Here is a 17,176-nt window from a genome sequence, read left to right as displayed (position 1 = left end):
ATACGAACTSTTTTTTTTTCATGAGTGAACACGTTAACAGAAGATGTCAATAGGTGCACACACACACACACACACAGCAGTACCCAAATCAAATCAAAGCCTGGTGAGTGGTAGTGCGACACAGGCTTTTTTGCCTCTACCTTTATCGCCCCAAATTTGTTTATTTTCAAAGGTGAGCCGTGAGAACGATTTGTGTTGAAAAGGATTCATTCACTCCTCCATACATATAGAAAAAGAAACAGGCAAATTGCTCCATTTATACAATGAAGTCACTATTATCTATTCTGTCACATGTTGTACATGGATATGTGGGAAACAGGGCCACAGTTTTCCCCTTGCAGTATGCTGGGTGGGATGTCGATGCCATCAACACTACCAATTTTTCTAATCATCCTGGATATGGATCATTGAGTGGGACCGCATCACCACCAGAGGCCATACAAGATATAATTTTGGGACTAAAACAGATCCTTGATTTCAATAATGTGTACGATATAATCCTTACAGGATATACACCCAATGCTGAAGTTCTACAGATACTAAAGAGTGAAATTGAACAAGCCATTACCAACTCCCGCAACAAACCTCATTGGATAGTTGATCCTGTATTAGGAGATAATGGTAAACTATACGTCAAAGAAAACTTGATACCGGTTTATCGTGACATATTTGCCAGTGGATTAGTGGAGCTTACCACGCCTAATCAATTCGAATTTGAAACATTAAGTGGTGTGAAAATTGTTGATTGGTCAACTGCTAAAGATGCAATTTATGAGTTTCGTAAACTCTATAAGGTTAAGAATATTGTGATATCCTCAGTATCAATTGATGACCATTTGTATTGTGTTGGGTCTTCCAATGACAGAATTTTTTATATTTCTATTGAACAAATTGGATGCAGTTTCAATGGTTGTGGGGATTTATTTACTGCATTACTTGCAGACGAATTTTACAATGGGGAGTATGTGTTAAGTCCACAGATGTTATCGAAAGTACTTTACAAATTACACAAGATCTTAGAGTTTAGCTACGATGATATTTTTAAACGTATCGGACAAATTCCAACAGTGGTGAAGGATATAAGAGTTGTGGCAGCTAAAGAATTTCTTACATCTGATTATAAGCTAGACACTGATGTAATATATTTATAGACACAATAGACATTCAAATTTGAATAACTAGAAGTTGTTGGGATAATGATGGACTGATGGCAACTCTTATCAAGGGCGCTATTTCTCTCCTGTCGCTGCCACGACTCCAACATTTTTTATTTTCGGATCCACAGAAAAAAAAAAAAATAGGTCACGATCTGGACAGAGGAAGAAAGAAAAAAGTATAACAGGAGGAGAAGCCGATAACGATCCTCACTTCTTTTCTACATCTATTCGTTGTTTTGTCATCATAGTTATATTTTTATTTATTTAGTTTTCACAGTTTATTTCTATTGGTATACAGTAAAATCTTATTTCAATTTACTAAATATGACGTTGGAAAAAAATAGACATGCCAACAAGGGAACAAGTTGGACGTGGATGATATATAAATTTGTGGTTGGGGTTATTACAGTTGCCATCCTAGTTTTATTTATAACACAGAAACTGGTGTCACAAGCACAAGATAAGCTACGAGTAGAACAGCAAGCTATATTTAGTGATCAGGATACCCTACAGTTAAAACATATATTCCACCATGGTACTGGACCTAAGAATTATAGATTACACAGAAGATTAGACATTACATCGGAATACTTGGCTAAACATCAGCCATATTTTACAACACTCACTCAACAATTACTGGAACCAGTTTTAGAAGAACACATTGCATCAGATAATTTAGATAAAATTTATCAACAATCAGATTGGCCAGAAATTCACAAAGGCAAAAACCCTTTTAGTATTGAGTTGCCATTTAAAAAAGCAGACAGTGAAGCAACAAGACTTAAAGAAAGAAACACGCTAAATTTTATTGAATCGTATCTTAATTACGCTAGAGATATCAAGGGGGATGCTCAGATTTTAAACCGGATCAATTTAGATTGGATACATGATGAAATCAAGGTCCCAAATGTCACCGATAGAGATACTGTTGTTACGTTAGCCACCATCTCATCAAACGCGTATGTCAGATATCCTAAAGATGACGATGAGAAAAGAAAGTCAGACTGGATAGACTTAGGAGATTGGGACCCCAATAGAGAGGATGATGATGTTAATTTTGGTTGGGACGACATCGGATTAAGAGGGCATGTGTTTGTCAGTAAAGATAACAAGACAGTGGTTATTGGTATAAAGGGTACTTCAGGAGCAGGATTACCTGGTGGTGGCAGTGACGAGACTGGTGGTAACGATAAGACTAATGACAATTTGTTGTTTTCTTGTTGCTGTGCAAGAATTAGTTATATGTGGACAACGGTGTGTGATTGTTATGAAAAAACATACACTTGTAATCAAGATTGTTTAGAAAAGGAGTTGAGAAAGGAGGATAAATATTATCAAGCAGTCTTGGAATTGTATCGTAATGTGACTGATATCTATCCTCCGGAACTGACAGATATTTGGGTCACTGGCCATTCATTAGGAGGTGCCTTGGCATCTTTATTGGGCAGAACATTCGGGTTGCCAGCAGTGGCATTTGAAGCACCAGGAGAAATGTTAGCAACAAGAAGATTGCACTTACCTTCTCCTCCTGGACTTCCACAACATATGGAAAACATTTGGCACTTTGGAAACACTGCTGATCCTATATATATGGGAGTTTGCAATGGTGCATCGAGTACTTGTAACTTAGCTGGGTATGCTATGGAAACTACATGTCACACTGGATTACAATGCGTGTACGATGTGGTGACCGATAAAGGCTGGAGCGTTAATTTGTTGAATCATAGGATCCATACAGTTATCGACGATATTATATTAACCTATAATGAAACAGCACCATGTGCACCACTGCCACCTTGCCGAGATTGTTTCAATTGGCGATTTGTTGCTCATGATGATAATGAAAAAGACGAACCGAAATTGCCCAATCCACTACGAAGCAGCAGCAAGAGTACGTTGTCTACTAAGACAACTTCACTCAAGTCCAGTTCAACTTATAGTGGCAGTACCTCATCATCAACAGTCACCAAGACAACACAAACACTGCCCATTTCCTCTGCCTCTCCAACAGATCAAGACCCACCAAAGAAATGCTTAAAGAGGACATGGTATGGATGGTGCACCAAATGGGGCTACGATGATGATGATGATGACGAGGATACCTTTGAGAGGAAATAATAAAGTTTTTATATGTTGTTTTTATTTATAGTTCATTCATAGAAGAAAACTGAAAATGGCTTAGTAAATGTTAGATTCAATTTATCGAATTAGGCAATTAAATGCAACGGTAATGAGATTATGAACGCATGCTTGTCAGACGATTTATATTTAGAGTAATCAAACTTGACAGACGGGATCACATTTCTCTTTCTTCGTCTCACAAGCCTCCTTCGTCGTCTTTTCCCCATCACAGTTGTACATTGTGATCCCGGTTAAAATAGCAATCATTCTCATCATTGATATAGTGCATGCGTATAAGTAGTGCAGAATAACACAAAAATGACCGTTTGAATGACTAGTTTTTATTTTTTCGATTGAGACACACTTGGTAGTTGGAGTGGTGGTGGTGGTTTTGTTATTACCGTTGTGTGCTCTGGCGCAATTATTGCTGTGCCCAGCCTGGCTATGCAGCGCAGCCCCGTACATGACAGTGAAAACAAAAGAAGTCAAGATTTCAGGAGACTCTGGATCTCCTATAATTTCTTTTTATTAAGCTATTGAGACCAATTCAAGCAAAAAGCTTAGATTTGTTGAATCTTTCTTTTGCAACAAAAACATGTTTTGCTTACATCATATACTGGAAGTAGAAAGAAACAAGACGTAGCAAAAGAAGAAGAAAGACAGAAGGGAAACAGCCGCATTGCTTCTCGTGATCAACCTCGAAATTTCCTCACTGGGATTTTCTCGTCGTCAGAAATATTGGAGTTGCTTCTATTTTTGTTTGTGAACCGCCCCAATTAGGCAAATACCATTTTTTTTTAGCAAGCAAATAATTATTAGTTACAAAAACCATCGAAATTGTACAGAAATCCACGACTCGATTAACTAAAGGTTTATAGATGAAGTCATAATGGATGTGGTTATTCTTTCTTTTGTTAATATTAGAAAAAAAAAACAATAAGGATTTTAAATATATTTCACAAAAAAGAAGAAGAAACAAGAAGGAAGAATTCCAGTAATTTCACAACAATACTAATGTAGTACTTGGTTGGTTGGTTGGTTGGTTAATTTGTTTGCTCCCTGAAATTTCTCACTCTAATTCCCATTTCCCCTTCGAAAATAACACAAGTTGTATTTTTTTTTTTTTTAGTTTTTCTTTTGTTTACACTTTCAAACTTATTGGAATTCCACATCATCTTTCTTGTTTTTCCATCACACATTTTAAATTTAATCCCATACTATTTCTTGTTCAATTGCTATTCCACTTCCACTTGGTTTTTTTTTGTAAATTTTTCTTTTTTATTATTTATTTATTCTTTCTTTCTTTTCCCTCTTTTCTTCTTTTTCTTCTTCTTCTTCCTTCTATCTTTCAATCTTATTCTTTGAATTACTTTCCAACTTACTTCATTCCCAATTGATTAAAGTTATAAAGAATTAAACGAAACATGAAGGTTGTGTTTACATTTTTCAATCTTTTCTTTTTGGCAGGGACCGTTCTTTTATTGATATTCACAGTATTATCCGGTTCATCTAAACATTTCCCATTAAACAAATTCTATTGGCTCGAAGCTGATACTTCAGGTATTAAAAATGCTCCAGCTAACAGAAGTGCTTGGACATTCTGGGGGGTTTGTGATAAAGCCGATTATTCCAATTGTTTATTAGGACCAGCTTATCCAATTTCTCCAGAAGATAATTTTGGTACCACCGCCGATATTCCAAAAGATTTCGTTGATAATGAAAACACCTATTATTATTTGAGTAGATTTGCCTTTGCCTTTTGTCTCATTGCCCTTGCATTCAGTGGATTGGCTTTCATTATTGATATTTTAGGTTTCTGTTTTGAAATCATTGATAAAGTTGTTATCTTTTTGATTACCATTGGATTATTGTTTTTGGCTGGGTTTGCTTCCTTACAAACTGCTGTTGTTGTTTTGGCCAAGAATGCTTTCAAGAATGATGGCAGATATGCTCACATTGGTGCCAAATCAATGGGTATTATGTGGGCTGCATTTGCTTGTTTACTCATTTGTTGGTTATTGATTTTCGCTGGTACTATTTCTAATTCTTATAAGAAACACATTGCCAGAGTCAAAGCTGAACAAGGACAATATTCTCAACCAACTCATGGACCAGCTGGTGATGAATCTTCATTTACTAGAGCTGCCCCACCAACTAAAGATGAAGAAAACACAGGCGGTATTAGATTCTTCAAAATCAAAAGAAACCAAAAAGTTTCCGATGATGAATCAGTATAATTGATTAAACAATGTTAGTTTGTTAGCTTTTTGAGAGGGTTAAAGTTTGATATTTGATTAAGAAATCGTATATTAAATATACCAATTGGTATATGCAAACCATCAATTTGAGTCTGACATTATTCCTTACAAATAAAAGTTACTACCACTACCACTGTTACTACTATTACTAAAATCATCATTGTTATTATTATTATTATTATCAGTATTACCATTATTGGAATCTTTATTACAATTATCATTACATTGTTCTAGAGACTAATTTTATTGATTCCCATTCTTCTCCCCCCTTGTACGTTGCCATATTCTACTTTTCTAATCTATTTTTTATATATATTTTTCATTGTTATTCTTATTAGTATTACCTTTTTTTAATATAATAATTTATTCTAATAATTTTCATGAATATTTGGCGTATATTGATAATTCTTGCGTGACATGAGTTACATATGGATTGTGTCAACAAGTGAGTACAAATTGTTATAGTTGTGCACCAATTGCTACTATTGAGCCGAGGATGTAAGCTGTTATTCATGATGATCTAGTTCAATTTGATAATTTCATATTGTTATCAGATACTAATAAAGTACTAATGTAATGACGTGTAAAATAGAATCGGTTTTGCAGCTTTAGAAGAAAGAAGAGAAAGAACATAACACTGAAGAATGATCCTGAATACACCAACCTATAGGAGCACATGATTTGAATGCTTACGATTGTTACTTATTCCTTACTAGATCCTTTAAGTCTTTTCCGCTTCAATAAAACCAAGATAAACAATAGTCATAATGATAAAACTCCAACAAACAGATGAGTTACAATGGTTTCAAAATACGATAACAAAGAATACAAAAGAAAGTTTTGAAAAACCTATCAAATTAATAAAGTGTTGACGACGATTACGATAAGCGGAGAGAGAGAGAGGGGTGATAAGAAAGAAATACCAGTATTAAGACCACTACAACCTTTATTTTTGAGTTTTATTTTGCACACATTCTGCAATTAAGCAATTTTTCAAGGAGGATGGGAATGCCTACTACTTGGGAAAACAACCTGTCTGACTTCCCATATTAAATGGCTACGATTCTCTTTTGAGCACCAATACTTTTTCATTTTTAAGGTGTTAATAGGATCAGCAACCTTAAAATTGTTCCATTGGTGTCTCTTGGATCAAATTGACATCACAACAAAGTTGCATTAAACCTTACAATTTAAAGTATTATTTAGTAAATGGTAATGAAACAATTGAGGGATTTAATTTGTCGGGTTCTTTCAATCAAGAGTAATGCAATTAAAGACGATTTACGAAAAGAGCATTCAACACAGGAGATACAATTCGTCCATGTATGATTAAGCAAGTGTGTATTCTATGTAATCAAAAAGAGGCAACGCATTATAAAGAACGAATTGAGACACTAGTAAATCAAAAACTCCGAAAAATACGGTTTCCGGGTCTACGGTTCCGTCTTGACGATTTTAAATTATCCTTCTTAGTTACATATTTGGCTTGTTTTTCCTAAATTGTTTTTGTCCAAGTAAACGTAGAACAAATGATACCCTAGTCATTACAGTTGCATTATCGATAAGAAAAATATTTCGTAAACAGTTTAAGAAATAGTTGAAATTAAACTTGAAGATTAAAGTTCCTCCACTAACAATTTAAGCTCATTGAAAAAGTTGTAATTTGAAAGATGATGAAATAGCATTATTATGGTGTGTACTTTGTTAGCCTCATCATTGTTTGGTGGACAAACTTTGAATTTATAAAGTTTGTGACTTGAAAGAACGATCCTATCCTTTTTAAAATAATACACATTAATTACTGTAATTTCTACTAAGCCCTCATCATTTCATTACTTTAAATTGTAACAATTGACAACAGGATGTGAATAATTTAAATAATTTTTGAAATATACCACTGGTTGTAAGGTTGTGAATCGATCGTAAATACCTCCAACAGATATTGCCTCGTTATGTCGCTTACAAAAGCTGTTTCTTTTTCAATCTCAAGAATTATAGATGCAGTAGGTTTAATATATGAGATTATAATAATAATGTTGTTAATAAATTATCAATTATTAAATCAAATCTATGAGATAGGACATGTGGGTTGGTAAGTGGGTTTGGGACTAGCGGGATAATCTTAACTCTCCTGCAGATTTTAACACCCGCCGTGCTGCTTCTCCTCCCTACCTCCTCCCCCTCCTCCTCCAGGTTTAGTAGATTATTTTTCTTGCCTTGGACTAAATTTCAAATATCGCCTTATTTTTCATTTTATTTGTTTTATTTTTTTCTTGTTTTATTTTTATCAGCCAAGATTAGGGCAACATTCCAGAACATCTAAAAATTTATTATGCATTTCTTGAAGTTTTATCATTTATTTAGTTTTCATTGGTTGATATTAGAGTTTTGATCAGACAATTTCTAAAACAGTCTAAAGTTATTTTGGGGGGAGAATTGAAACTTGCATCTCAATACTTTACCCCTATATTATTTGATTACAGATGTTTATTGATTCAAAAGTAATAACAATTTGCACAATACGTAAACAAATTGATTGCAAAAAGAGTAAACCGTAAAACGAAAAAAGGATAAAACGGCAAGCTATTGGATAAACTTAATATTGAAAAATTTTCTTCTTTAGTCATCCGTTCCGTTTTGCGTTATGCTTTTCTTACATATATTTCAGTTGTACTAATTCATGAATATTACAACAGTAATTGATTACTCACCCTTAATCAACCTGGAAATAGAGTTATAACGGAGTACAGTTTAAATTTTTTTTTATATTATTTAACCTTATATTTTGTATTTTTAAACCTTAAATATGAGAATTAAAACAAAACAGGGAATACACATTAACTAAGATTGATTAATATGTAATGAGAAAAGAATCATTGATGTTCACAAACTTTCGGAGTTATTAAAACCCGTATTTCCATGTTGGAAAGAAAGAACGTGGAAACAATGAAATAGGCAGCAATGAAACAAGAAGAAGACAGAAAAAAAATTATACAAAAAAAAGCCGTGAAATAACTTTATTCCCGCTGCAAGTAGGCGACAAAAAAAAGAGGCACCGAGAGAAAGGCACCCCAAAAATCAAAATAGTGAGCCAAGAGGGGGAGAGAGGAATGTGGTGGTAGTGGGGAGAATGGATGGAAGAAATGGAACGAAAGAAGAAGCAGCAGTAACAGTAGCAGTAAGAATTTCTTTTTTTTTCCTTCTTCTTTTCTTAGTTGTCTTAATTAATTAATTTCTTTTCCCCTAATAATACTTTGTAACTTAGTAAACTTGATAACTCAAACTCTAAACCCAAACGCTAAACCAAAAACCAAAAGAAAAAAAAATACTAAATCAATATTTCAGCAATTAATTAAATATTTAAATATATATATACATCTACATCTAAATGTTGTACAAATTGTCAATCCTCTATTACTAAATTTTTTCTCTTTTTTTTAAAAAAAATAATTTTCTTTTATTTAATTACTTTTTGTTTTCCAATCTATGGATTTAACTTACTTCCAACAATTCTACAATTTCCCAGCTTTTCAAGAGACATTCACTCTACTGATACTATTTGTCTAATCTCGCTTGGTATTTTTGTTTTTATTTTTCTTTGTTATAAAACCCATACAATATAGCAACAACCATGACAAAGGAACATTCAATTCGGAACATTTTTAAGAAGGACAAGACACCAGATAATGGATCAGCAACAGCAACACCATCGTCTTCACACACTGGTTTGTCAAAACTTTTCCATAAGGAAAGCAAACCCATCACCCCACCAATGAAAAGAACGCCGTCGGTCTCATCGTTGAAGCGCCGCAACACCAACCCATCCCAAACATCTGGCATTAGTCTCAATCATAATCATCACCATCATCAGGATTCTCAAAACCATAATGATGCCACCACTAGTGGTGGCAATATCCATTCTTCAACACCTGTCAATAGAAGTAGAAGCAACTCTGATAGGCTGGGCCACGTTCCACCAACAGGAAGAAAAGTGCTCTCAAAAGCAGAAACATTTACCCATTTACAACAATTGGACACTAGAAATGCAGCCAAAAATCAATTGAGAAACCACCGAATTCCATCAAATCATTTGAGCTCACCGCTTAGTGCAGCCCCACATTCAGATAAAATTGTATATAATCCATATGGATTAAATAAAACTGCAACCCAAGAACGTCCTAAAAATACCAGTTTCTATTTATCTGGGGTTAATGATGGAGAAAGAGTGTTATCGAACCCAGTAGCCAGTCCTAATGACTACTTACCAGCGGAGTTGCAACAACAACATGTCAATTTGTTAGAGGATTTTGAAATTGACGTTGGCACCAAGAAATTGGGTGATGGTGGATCTTCTGATGTTCGTATCATAAACTCATGTCATCATAAAAAAGATTTGTATGCATTGAAAAAATTCACTTTGTTGTCAAAAGAGACAGATGAGGATTTCTATAAAAGAGTACTGGAGGAGTATAAGATTCATAGAAAAGCTGCCATCTCAAGACACGTGGTTGATGCTTTTGCCATTTTGAGAATTCAGTCACAATCTAATTTAACCAGAGGTTGGGGTATGGTAATGGAGTTTTGTGGTGGTGGTGACTTGTTTTCAGTTATTGTTAAACCCGGTTGGAAGTCTACTCCCCTTGCAGAAAAATATTGTCTTTTCAAACAAATAGCTTATGGTGTTAAATTTCTTCATGACCACGATATAGTGCATCGTGATTTGAAACCAGAGAATGTTTTACTTGACGCTAACGGGTTGGCCAAATTATGTGATTTTGGTGTCAGTGAATTTGGTCACGAAGTACCGGAGGATTTCTCAAGTCCTGTTAAATTATCGACAGCATATGTTGGTTCTCCCCCTTATGCACCACCAGAAGTCATGTTATTGAAAGAAAAATCAAGTACAGAAATAAAAGCTTTTGCCTACGACCCATTCAAAATGGATTGTTGGGGGTTGGGTATGTTGTTGTTCTGTTTGGTTTATGGTGGTGTGCCATTTCAACAATCAAGTCCCAATGACCACGCCTTCCGCGATTACAAGTTTAGTCACAAGAGATTTTGCACCGATCATCATACTTTTAAATCTAATCAAGGGTATCCTAGAGGTCCTGGTAGTGAATTCAAATTGGCTGCTAAATTTGAAAATAATGGTGCTTCCAGAGTTGCTTGGAAATTATGTGACCCTTCAGAAAACACCCGTTATACAATGGATATGTTGTTTGACGACCCTTGGTTCCAATCAGTGGAAATGTGTATTTATGAGAGCCCAGATCAAGAAGTGAATCCATTTGTGTTGCCTGGGACTGGTGAAAATATTGATACACACTCAGTCTCAGGGTATTCATCAGTCAACAATTCACAAGCGCCATCTAGAAGAGGTACATTCACATCTCGTCCTGTTGGAAGTGGTGCTGGGAGCGGATACAATAGTCATGATGAAAGTAGCAATGGTCTCAGCTCAAGCTTCAGAAGCATGCTAGATTTGAAGGATATTCCACAGAAAATAACAAAAACTGATGAGCCATTACCAAGTAATTCATCTGTGCATTCCAATGACAGTTCATCAGCAAGAGCAAAATCAAAACTCGACCACCCATCTTCGCCAGGATCTCTATTATCACCTAGCACTCCAGCATTACAATCAATCCCAGCTGATCGTGTGGCGCAAACTACATCTCCAATTAATGCAAGTCTACCAGCCGTGGAAGAAAGTGACATTGAGCACGAATCAGAATCAGAAATCCAAGGCGATGAAACAGAGAGTCTGGGTCTACAGGTTTTACCACCCATAGACGATGTTGTTGCAGCGTCTCCTTCCTCATTGACTCATGAACCACAAGAGCAAGTCCTAGATTCTGTTGAATCTTGTATTAGCTTACCACCAAATAGAGATCAAGCATTTGCTGGTAAAGATGGGGAGATGTGTTCTTTAGTTGACTTGAAACCAGCAGCTTTGAAAAGTGCTACAGATTTGCAATTGGGTGCTGATGGTATGTGCAATTTGGGATATAAAATCAAAAAGCATCACCATACTGAAGTAAGTAACGTTTCTAACTCAAGCCGCAGGTAATTTAATAGAAAATGAAAAAAAAAAAACAATGGAGAGGGTAATATGGATTGATGTAGAAACGGATGGGAGGAGTCTAGGTTGTTTTTATACACTTTGCTTTTATTTATACAGATATGTAATTATTTATTATCGGATTATTATTGAGTTTATTTTCATTGTTGTAGTTTAATTTCACCGAATTATTTCCTCTTGATCTTACAATTATTTTGAACATTCTTTTATTTTATTTTCGTTTATTAAATGACAAACCCGAGATATGACTTGAAAAAAAAAGTTTTAAAAATTATACATGTAATATATATTAACAATCAAAATCAATTACTTTAAGCTTCCAAGTTCAATTTACCCTTTGGATTAGTGACTTTAACACCGAGTTTCTTAGCTTTAGCAACGATTTCAACTCTTTTTCTAGATGAGACAGAAGAAGCAATTTCAGCAGCATAAGATTTAGTGTGCAATAACAAGACATCTAAGTCTTTAACGTTTTTAACCAAGTAAACTTTGTAACCAGCTGGGTTCAAGAACTTGGTCTTTTTGTTGGAACCGTAACCAATGTTTGGTTGTGGGATGGTACCTCTGAATCTTCTTCTAACACATGAATCAATACCTTTTTGTTTTCTCCAGTTTTCAGCGACTCTGTGATATCTGTCAGAATGGTGTCTCTTGAATTTCTTGGTGTATTTCTTAACAATTTTTGGGTGTGGAACAGAAGTAGCCACTAAAAAGAAAAATATTTGTTAGTATTTAATGAATTTATATTTCAAACTAAATGGAAAAAGGGGTTGACTTATAATAAGCAGGAAAATACAATACAATTATTATCATATTGTAGTATACGATTTAATTTTTATGGAATCTCTCTTTTCAATGTTTGTGCCAAAATGACATTAATCTTTTATTAGGTTTGAACAATTTGTTTGTTGAGTATTTGCCGTGAGTACTTCTTTTCAATATCCAAGTTCTATTTGACTAGTTTATAGATATGATTCCCTCTATATTTATGATTCTATCTAACTCAAATTTCATCAATTCTTTCCCATTATTTAAACACTTGCTCTTAATCTCATCTACATCACAAATCATTGATAATCGACATTGTTTCTTCTTCCCATTTCAATATAATTCTCCCCATATCCATATATCCTCATTGTAAAACATACTTTTTGATATGATGTCAAGTATTAAAGGTTGTAAGAAAAAGGGGAATTTCTCTTTTCAAAAGAATTTTTCAATACTATCCAAAGTCAATAGAAAATTTTTTTTTCTCCAATGCGTTTGTGTGTGTGTGTGCGCTGAGCTCAAACTTCTTGCCTCTAAGTAAAATGTCAGTTTCTCGCTTTCTCATTGAAGCAGAAAAAATCCACATACATTCTATAACTTGTAAAAAATGATGCGCATTGTTGCTAACTAGTAAAAAAAGACACACCAAAAATTTGTACAAGGACACGTATAGTAGGGCTATAGCCCTAAAAATATTTTCACGTGACTGTATTCACCAATCTTTATACAAGTTTACATTTTGTGGATTCCTGGAGTGTTGCAAAAAAATATCTACAGGTAACAGTCATAGATATGATTCAGGGGAAATAAATAATTAACTTCAATGAGTATCTCGTGTGTCTCATATACGAGTAATCAGAGATACATTTGTACATGTTTTAAAAGCCAAACTGAATGAGTAAATCTAGTACTTTGGGTACACTTTTATTGAATTTACTTCCTGTCTATACATACATAACCACACCCACAGCACATCAGTTCATTATTCCTGCAATATATGCTAAGGACCATGTACGAGACATACCATTATCAATTAATACAGGATCCCAATCCTTTCTTGCAAACCAATCCCAAGCTGATTTGGGGTCGAATAATGCCTTATTGAGCATAAGAATACCTTTCCAACCATCTGGGATTTGGTCGACAATTGCACCCAATTTTTCATCCCATTCTTCTTTAACAAATTTCGAGCTTCTAAAGTAAGAAGACACCGGTGTGATGGGCAACATATGAATACCATGAATCCATTCATCTCCAATAGTACCTCTCCCGAAATAAGTGGCATAATCGATTTTATTCTCAAATAGAATACCCGATACTTTGTTGCCAATAAAGTTTGGCGGTTGAATCTTGTTGTCTCTAGTGTAAAGCATATACATATTGACCGACCGCTTCATAATTGCCAACATCAAGTCACCTCGATGTTGCATGTTCTTATCACCAATCACATTACCATATAATTTAATGGCACGAGCAAAATGATACATTTCACTGCTACTTTCATTATCTTTACCATCACCAGATGGGAAAATACCATGTGCCCAAGAGTGACCATGGAAAAAATCAAATGATCGGAATTGTGGGAAATATTGATCAGCTTGAGGACTAGCAATGTCTCTGATTAGTGTGTTGGCATAATTGAAAATAAGATCGTTGTTGGCATGAAGCCAATCTTGATCAATATGTGATAAAATTGCAATGGCATGAACGTGGTATCCATAATGGAAATGATGATCATTATAATTGGAATTACCAAAATCAGCACCTGGTTCGGCTGAAGAAATCAACCCTTTCCAAGAACAATCATAAACCAAGGGGAATTTTTGTTTATTTCGAGCAAATATCTCAATTGCTTGTTTAAGTTTAGGAACAACTTCATTAGTCAATGATTCATCTTGTAATATGAAATGACAAACATATGCAATGTGAGCAAATTTGTCTAGGATTTTTCCGGAAGTATACATCGAATCAATATCGGCCATCCCTACTACGTCTTGCTTGACTTCTTCTATAGCAGCCTGTTTAATGATTTCTTTAGCGTTGTTGGAATACTTAGCTTTAGTGGCAAAGGTGGCCCATGGATCCCACATAATATCGACAGGAAGTTGTTCTTGCATAACAAGCTCATTCGTGACATATGACTTCATTACACCTTTTGTTGGCGAATCAAGATTTAAATCTGTTGGTTTGACATTAGTGATCACTTCTTGATGATGTGGAAGTGCCCATACAAGAGTTTTACCTGATCTTGATTGTCCTTTGATAGAATAAGAAAATTTGTATTCACCCCTATCGCCATCTGCTGAGGCAGACAATTCTGCATGGTCAATATAACCGCCTGCAGTGTCATCATAATACTTTGAATTACCACGAGCAATTTGTATAATACCTGGTCCATTCCCAACAATATGATTTGGATCCTTTAGACTCAATTCATTAGTAGAATAAATTGACCACGTCACTTGGTTAAACAACATGGCTGTATATTTTTGAAAATTGCCAATCTTGTTCTGTTTTTTAAACTCTTGAACACCAACTTGTGACGCAATAACTGGTTTAGCATTCTCGTAAATAGCAGTGATAAAACCCATACCTTGCACTATTGGAAAAATGATTTTACTGTCCCCCTTTTGTAAAGTAGCAGTTACCGAAAGGGCTCTATGATCACTTAATGTCAATTTGTTACCATTAAAGTTTTCCGCAGAAAGAACAAATGACTTAATCTTGGGTGGGTTGAAATAGTATTGCGCAACGGGAGCATCTGGTTCAGGACCAAACACTCTTTGTGATGCATCTGTATGATTGAATGCAATCCCATGGTCTTGATCAGGGTCGATCAGGTACCACATCGAGTAAGGCAATGGCCAAATTGGCATGGTTTGGTCACCGGTGGTTAAATTGTTATAAAAGTTATTTGTATGGATTGGGGCATCTTTTTCGTCACAACAGCATCCAATTGGTTGTTGCTGATGTTTGAATCTTTTGAAAAGGGAAGGCGGTTCGCCAGTTGCTATAGGATTGCTAAGAATATCCTTCCCATTTACTGGTTGAGTGGAAGTCGGCGCAGGGTTGGAATCTCTAATTGGCTCTTCGTTTGGTTGCGATCTTGGTGGCGGAGGAGCTGGAGGTCTATCGTATTCCTTACGCTTGAATACATTTTTCAAATCTCTTAATCCCATTTTGAACTCAAAATTCTTCGTGGTTTGTAAAAGGATGCAATTGACAATCGTAGTTGATTATTTTTTTTCTATTCTTTCTTTGGTGCTCGTTGTGTTGCGTTTCGGGGAAGTCTTTGTTGTTTATTGCTGGAATCACAAAAGCCCACACGCAAAACTTGAAATTTCCATTTTGGCGTACTACCCCCTGTTAAATGGAATTTTTAGCGGACACTCCCGATTTGGAAAGATTTTTCGCCTTATCGAAGATGTTTGAACGCGATATAAATTCCGATAAAGCTGTAATATATATAAATACCTGAAGAATATTCTTTCGAGGACCAAACAGATTATTTAACTAACTACAAACAACACAGATTAGTATGAAACTACTTGCACTTTTGACATTGCTTCCGTTAGTTATATCCACAAACTTGGAAGAGAAATGGGGTGGATTATGGCCATTTCAGGGAATCGCTACATTTGCACATCTAGAACATTTCCAATGCTTGATTGAATCGGAAAAACAATTTGACATAGGGATAATCGGTGTACCATTTGATACCGCTGTTTCTTATCGACCAGGTGCACGTTTTGGACCTCGCGCAATCAGGGATGCGTCTCAAAGACAAAATAATTTACGTGGATTCAACCCTAAAGCATTGTTTGATCCTTATCAATCATGGGCTAGAATAATTGATTGTGGAGATATCCCTGTGACACCAATGGACAATTCTGCTGCCTATAAACAAATGAGTGAAGCCTTCAAAGACTTGTTGAATAGAAAATCTTCGAATAACACGGAAATCCCACCAAGGTATATTGCATTAGGTGGAGACCATTCGGTGTTATTACCACATATCCGAGCATTGCATAAGATCTATGGGCCAGTCAACATTATTCATTTTGATGCTCATTTGGACACTTGGAAACCAAACAAATACCCTACATCGGAAAAGAATGACATTAATCATGGGTCAATGTTGTGGAAGGCGTACGAAGAAGGATTAACTACTAAACACAACATTCATGTTGGGGTACGCACAAGACTTTCAGAGTTGGATGATCTACAAGATGATGATGAACAAAATTTTGTCAGAATTGAAGCTGATGATATATGGTTGAAAGGACCTCAATGGGTTGTTGATAAAATTTTAGCCACCATACCAAAAGACACGGCAACCTATATTTCAGTAGATGTTGATGTTTTAGATCCAGGATTTACAAGTGGTACTGGAACACAAGAACCTGGTGGATTTTTACCGAGAGAGTTGATATATTTATTGAGAAGTATAGATGGTTTGACAGTGGTTGGTGCTGATGTTGTTGAAGTTTCACCAGCTTACGATATCGCGGAAATTACTGCAACTAATGGTGCTCAAATCGCTTATGAAGTATTAACCAGCATGGTGAAAAGAGGGAATATAGATAAATCTTTGGTTAAACTGGTTGTTCACGTTTTCGATTAGCCATCATGAGTTATTGGACCTCAGGTCTACAGTGCCTCTATCTACAAGGGAATTCATTTGACAAACATTCCTACCTTATTCTATTAACTGTAAGTCAACTAAAAATATAAAAATACAAACCAAAAATCAAAAATCAAAATCAAACTTCAAAAAAATAAAAGCATCT

The 17,176-nt window shown here is 35.2% G+C and overlaps 8 protein-coding genes across 8 annotated transcripts; 5 read left to right on the top strand and 3 right to left on the bottom strand. All coding sequences in view use genetic code 12, as the record gives it.

The window, feature by feature from the left end:
- Nucleotides 1–263: 263 nt before the first annotated feature.
- CAALFM_C601750CA (putative pyridoxal kinase) lies at nucleotides 264–1,151 on the top strand (the record flags this gene model as incomplete). Its single annotated transcript, XM_711627.2, has 1 exon — nucleotides 264–1,151. The coding sequence occupies one exon, from the start codon at nucleotides 264–266 to the stop codon at nucleotides 1,149–1,151; it is 888 nt and encodes a 295-aa protein (XP_716720.1).
- A 330-nt stretch (nucleotides 1,152–1,481) lies between these two features.
- ATG15 (triglyceride lipase) lies at nucleotides 1,482–3,275 on the top strand (the record flags this gene model as incomplete). Its single annotated transcript, XM_711628.2, has 1 exon — nucleotides 1,482–3,275. The coding sequence occupies one exon, from the start codon at nucleotides 1,482–1,484 to the stop codon at nucleotides 3,273–3,275; it is 1,794 nt and encodes a 597-aa protein (XP_716721.1).
- Nucleotides 3,276–3,434: 159 nt separating this feature from the next.
- On the bottom strand, nucleotides 3,435–3,743 carry FGR37 (Fgr37p; the record flags this gene model as incomplete). Its single annotated transcript, XM_711629.2, has 1 exon — nucleotides 3,435–3,743. One exon carries the CDS (start codon nucleotides 3,741–3,743, stop codon nucleotides 3,435–3,437), a length of 309 nt encoding a protein of 102 aa, XP_716722.1.
- A 959-nt stretch (nucleotides 3,744–4,702) lies between these two features.
- SUR7 (Sur7p) lies at nucleotides 4,703–5,515 on the top strand (the record flags this gene model as incomplete). Its single annotated transcript, XM_711630.1, has 1 exon — nucleotides 4,703–5,515. The coding sequence occupies one exon, from the start codon at nucleotides 4,703–4,705 to the stop codon at nucleotides 5,513–5,515; it is 813 nt and encodes a 270-aa protein (XP_716723.1).
- A 3,652-nt stretch (nucleotides 5,516–9,167) lies between these two features.
- Nucleotides 9,168–11,606, top strand: PTK2 (protein kinase; the record flags this gene model as incomplete). Its single annotated transcript, XM_711631.2, has 1 exon — nucleotides 9,168–11,606. One exon carries the CDS (start codon nucleotides 9,168–9,170, stop codon nucleotides 11,604–11,606), a length of 2,439 nt encoding a protein of 812 aa, XP_716724.1.
- Nucleotides 11,607–11,929: 323 nt separating this feature from the next.
- On the bottom strand, nucleotides 11,930–12,767 carry RPL32 (60S ribosomal protein eL32; the record flags this gene model as incomplete). Its single annotated transcript, XM_019475456.1, has 2 exons — nucleotides 11,930–12,324; nucleotide 12,767. Coding segments are annotated over 2 exons (396 nt in total).
- Nucleotides 12,768–13,360: 593 nt separating this feature from the next.
- Nucleotides 13,361–15,565, bottom strand: ACF2 (Acf2p; the record flags this gene model as incomplete). The annotated part of the gene is made up of 1 exon (XM_711633.2): nucleotides 13,361–15,565. The coding sequence occupies one exon, from the start codon at nucleotides 15,563–15,565 to the stop codon at nucleotides 13,361–13,363; it is 2,205 nt and encodes a 734-aa protein (XP_716726.2).
- A 359-nt stretch (nucleotides 15,566–15,924) lies between these two features.
- On the top strand, nucleotides 15,925–17,010 carry CAALFM_C601680CA (uncharacterized protein; the record flags this gene model as incomplete). The annotated part of the gene is made up of 1 exon (XM_711634.2): nucleotides 15,925–17,010. One exon carries the CDS (start codon nucleotides 15,925–15,927, stop codon nucleotides 17,008–17,010), a length of 1,086 nt encoding a protein of 361 aa, XP_716727.2.
- Between the last annotated feature and the right edge of the window lie 166 nt (nucleotides 17,011–17,176).

This window comes from Candida albicans, chromosome 6 (genome assembly GCF_000182965.3).
Source record: "Candida albicans SC5314 chromosome 6, complete sequence".
Taxonomy (NCBI): domain Eukaryota; kingdom Fungi; phylum Ascomycota; class Pichiomycetes; order Serinales; family Debaryomycetaceae; genus Candida; species Candida albicans.
This window is presented reverse-complemented; position numbering and strand designations above follow the sequence as displayed.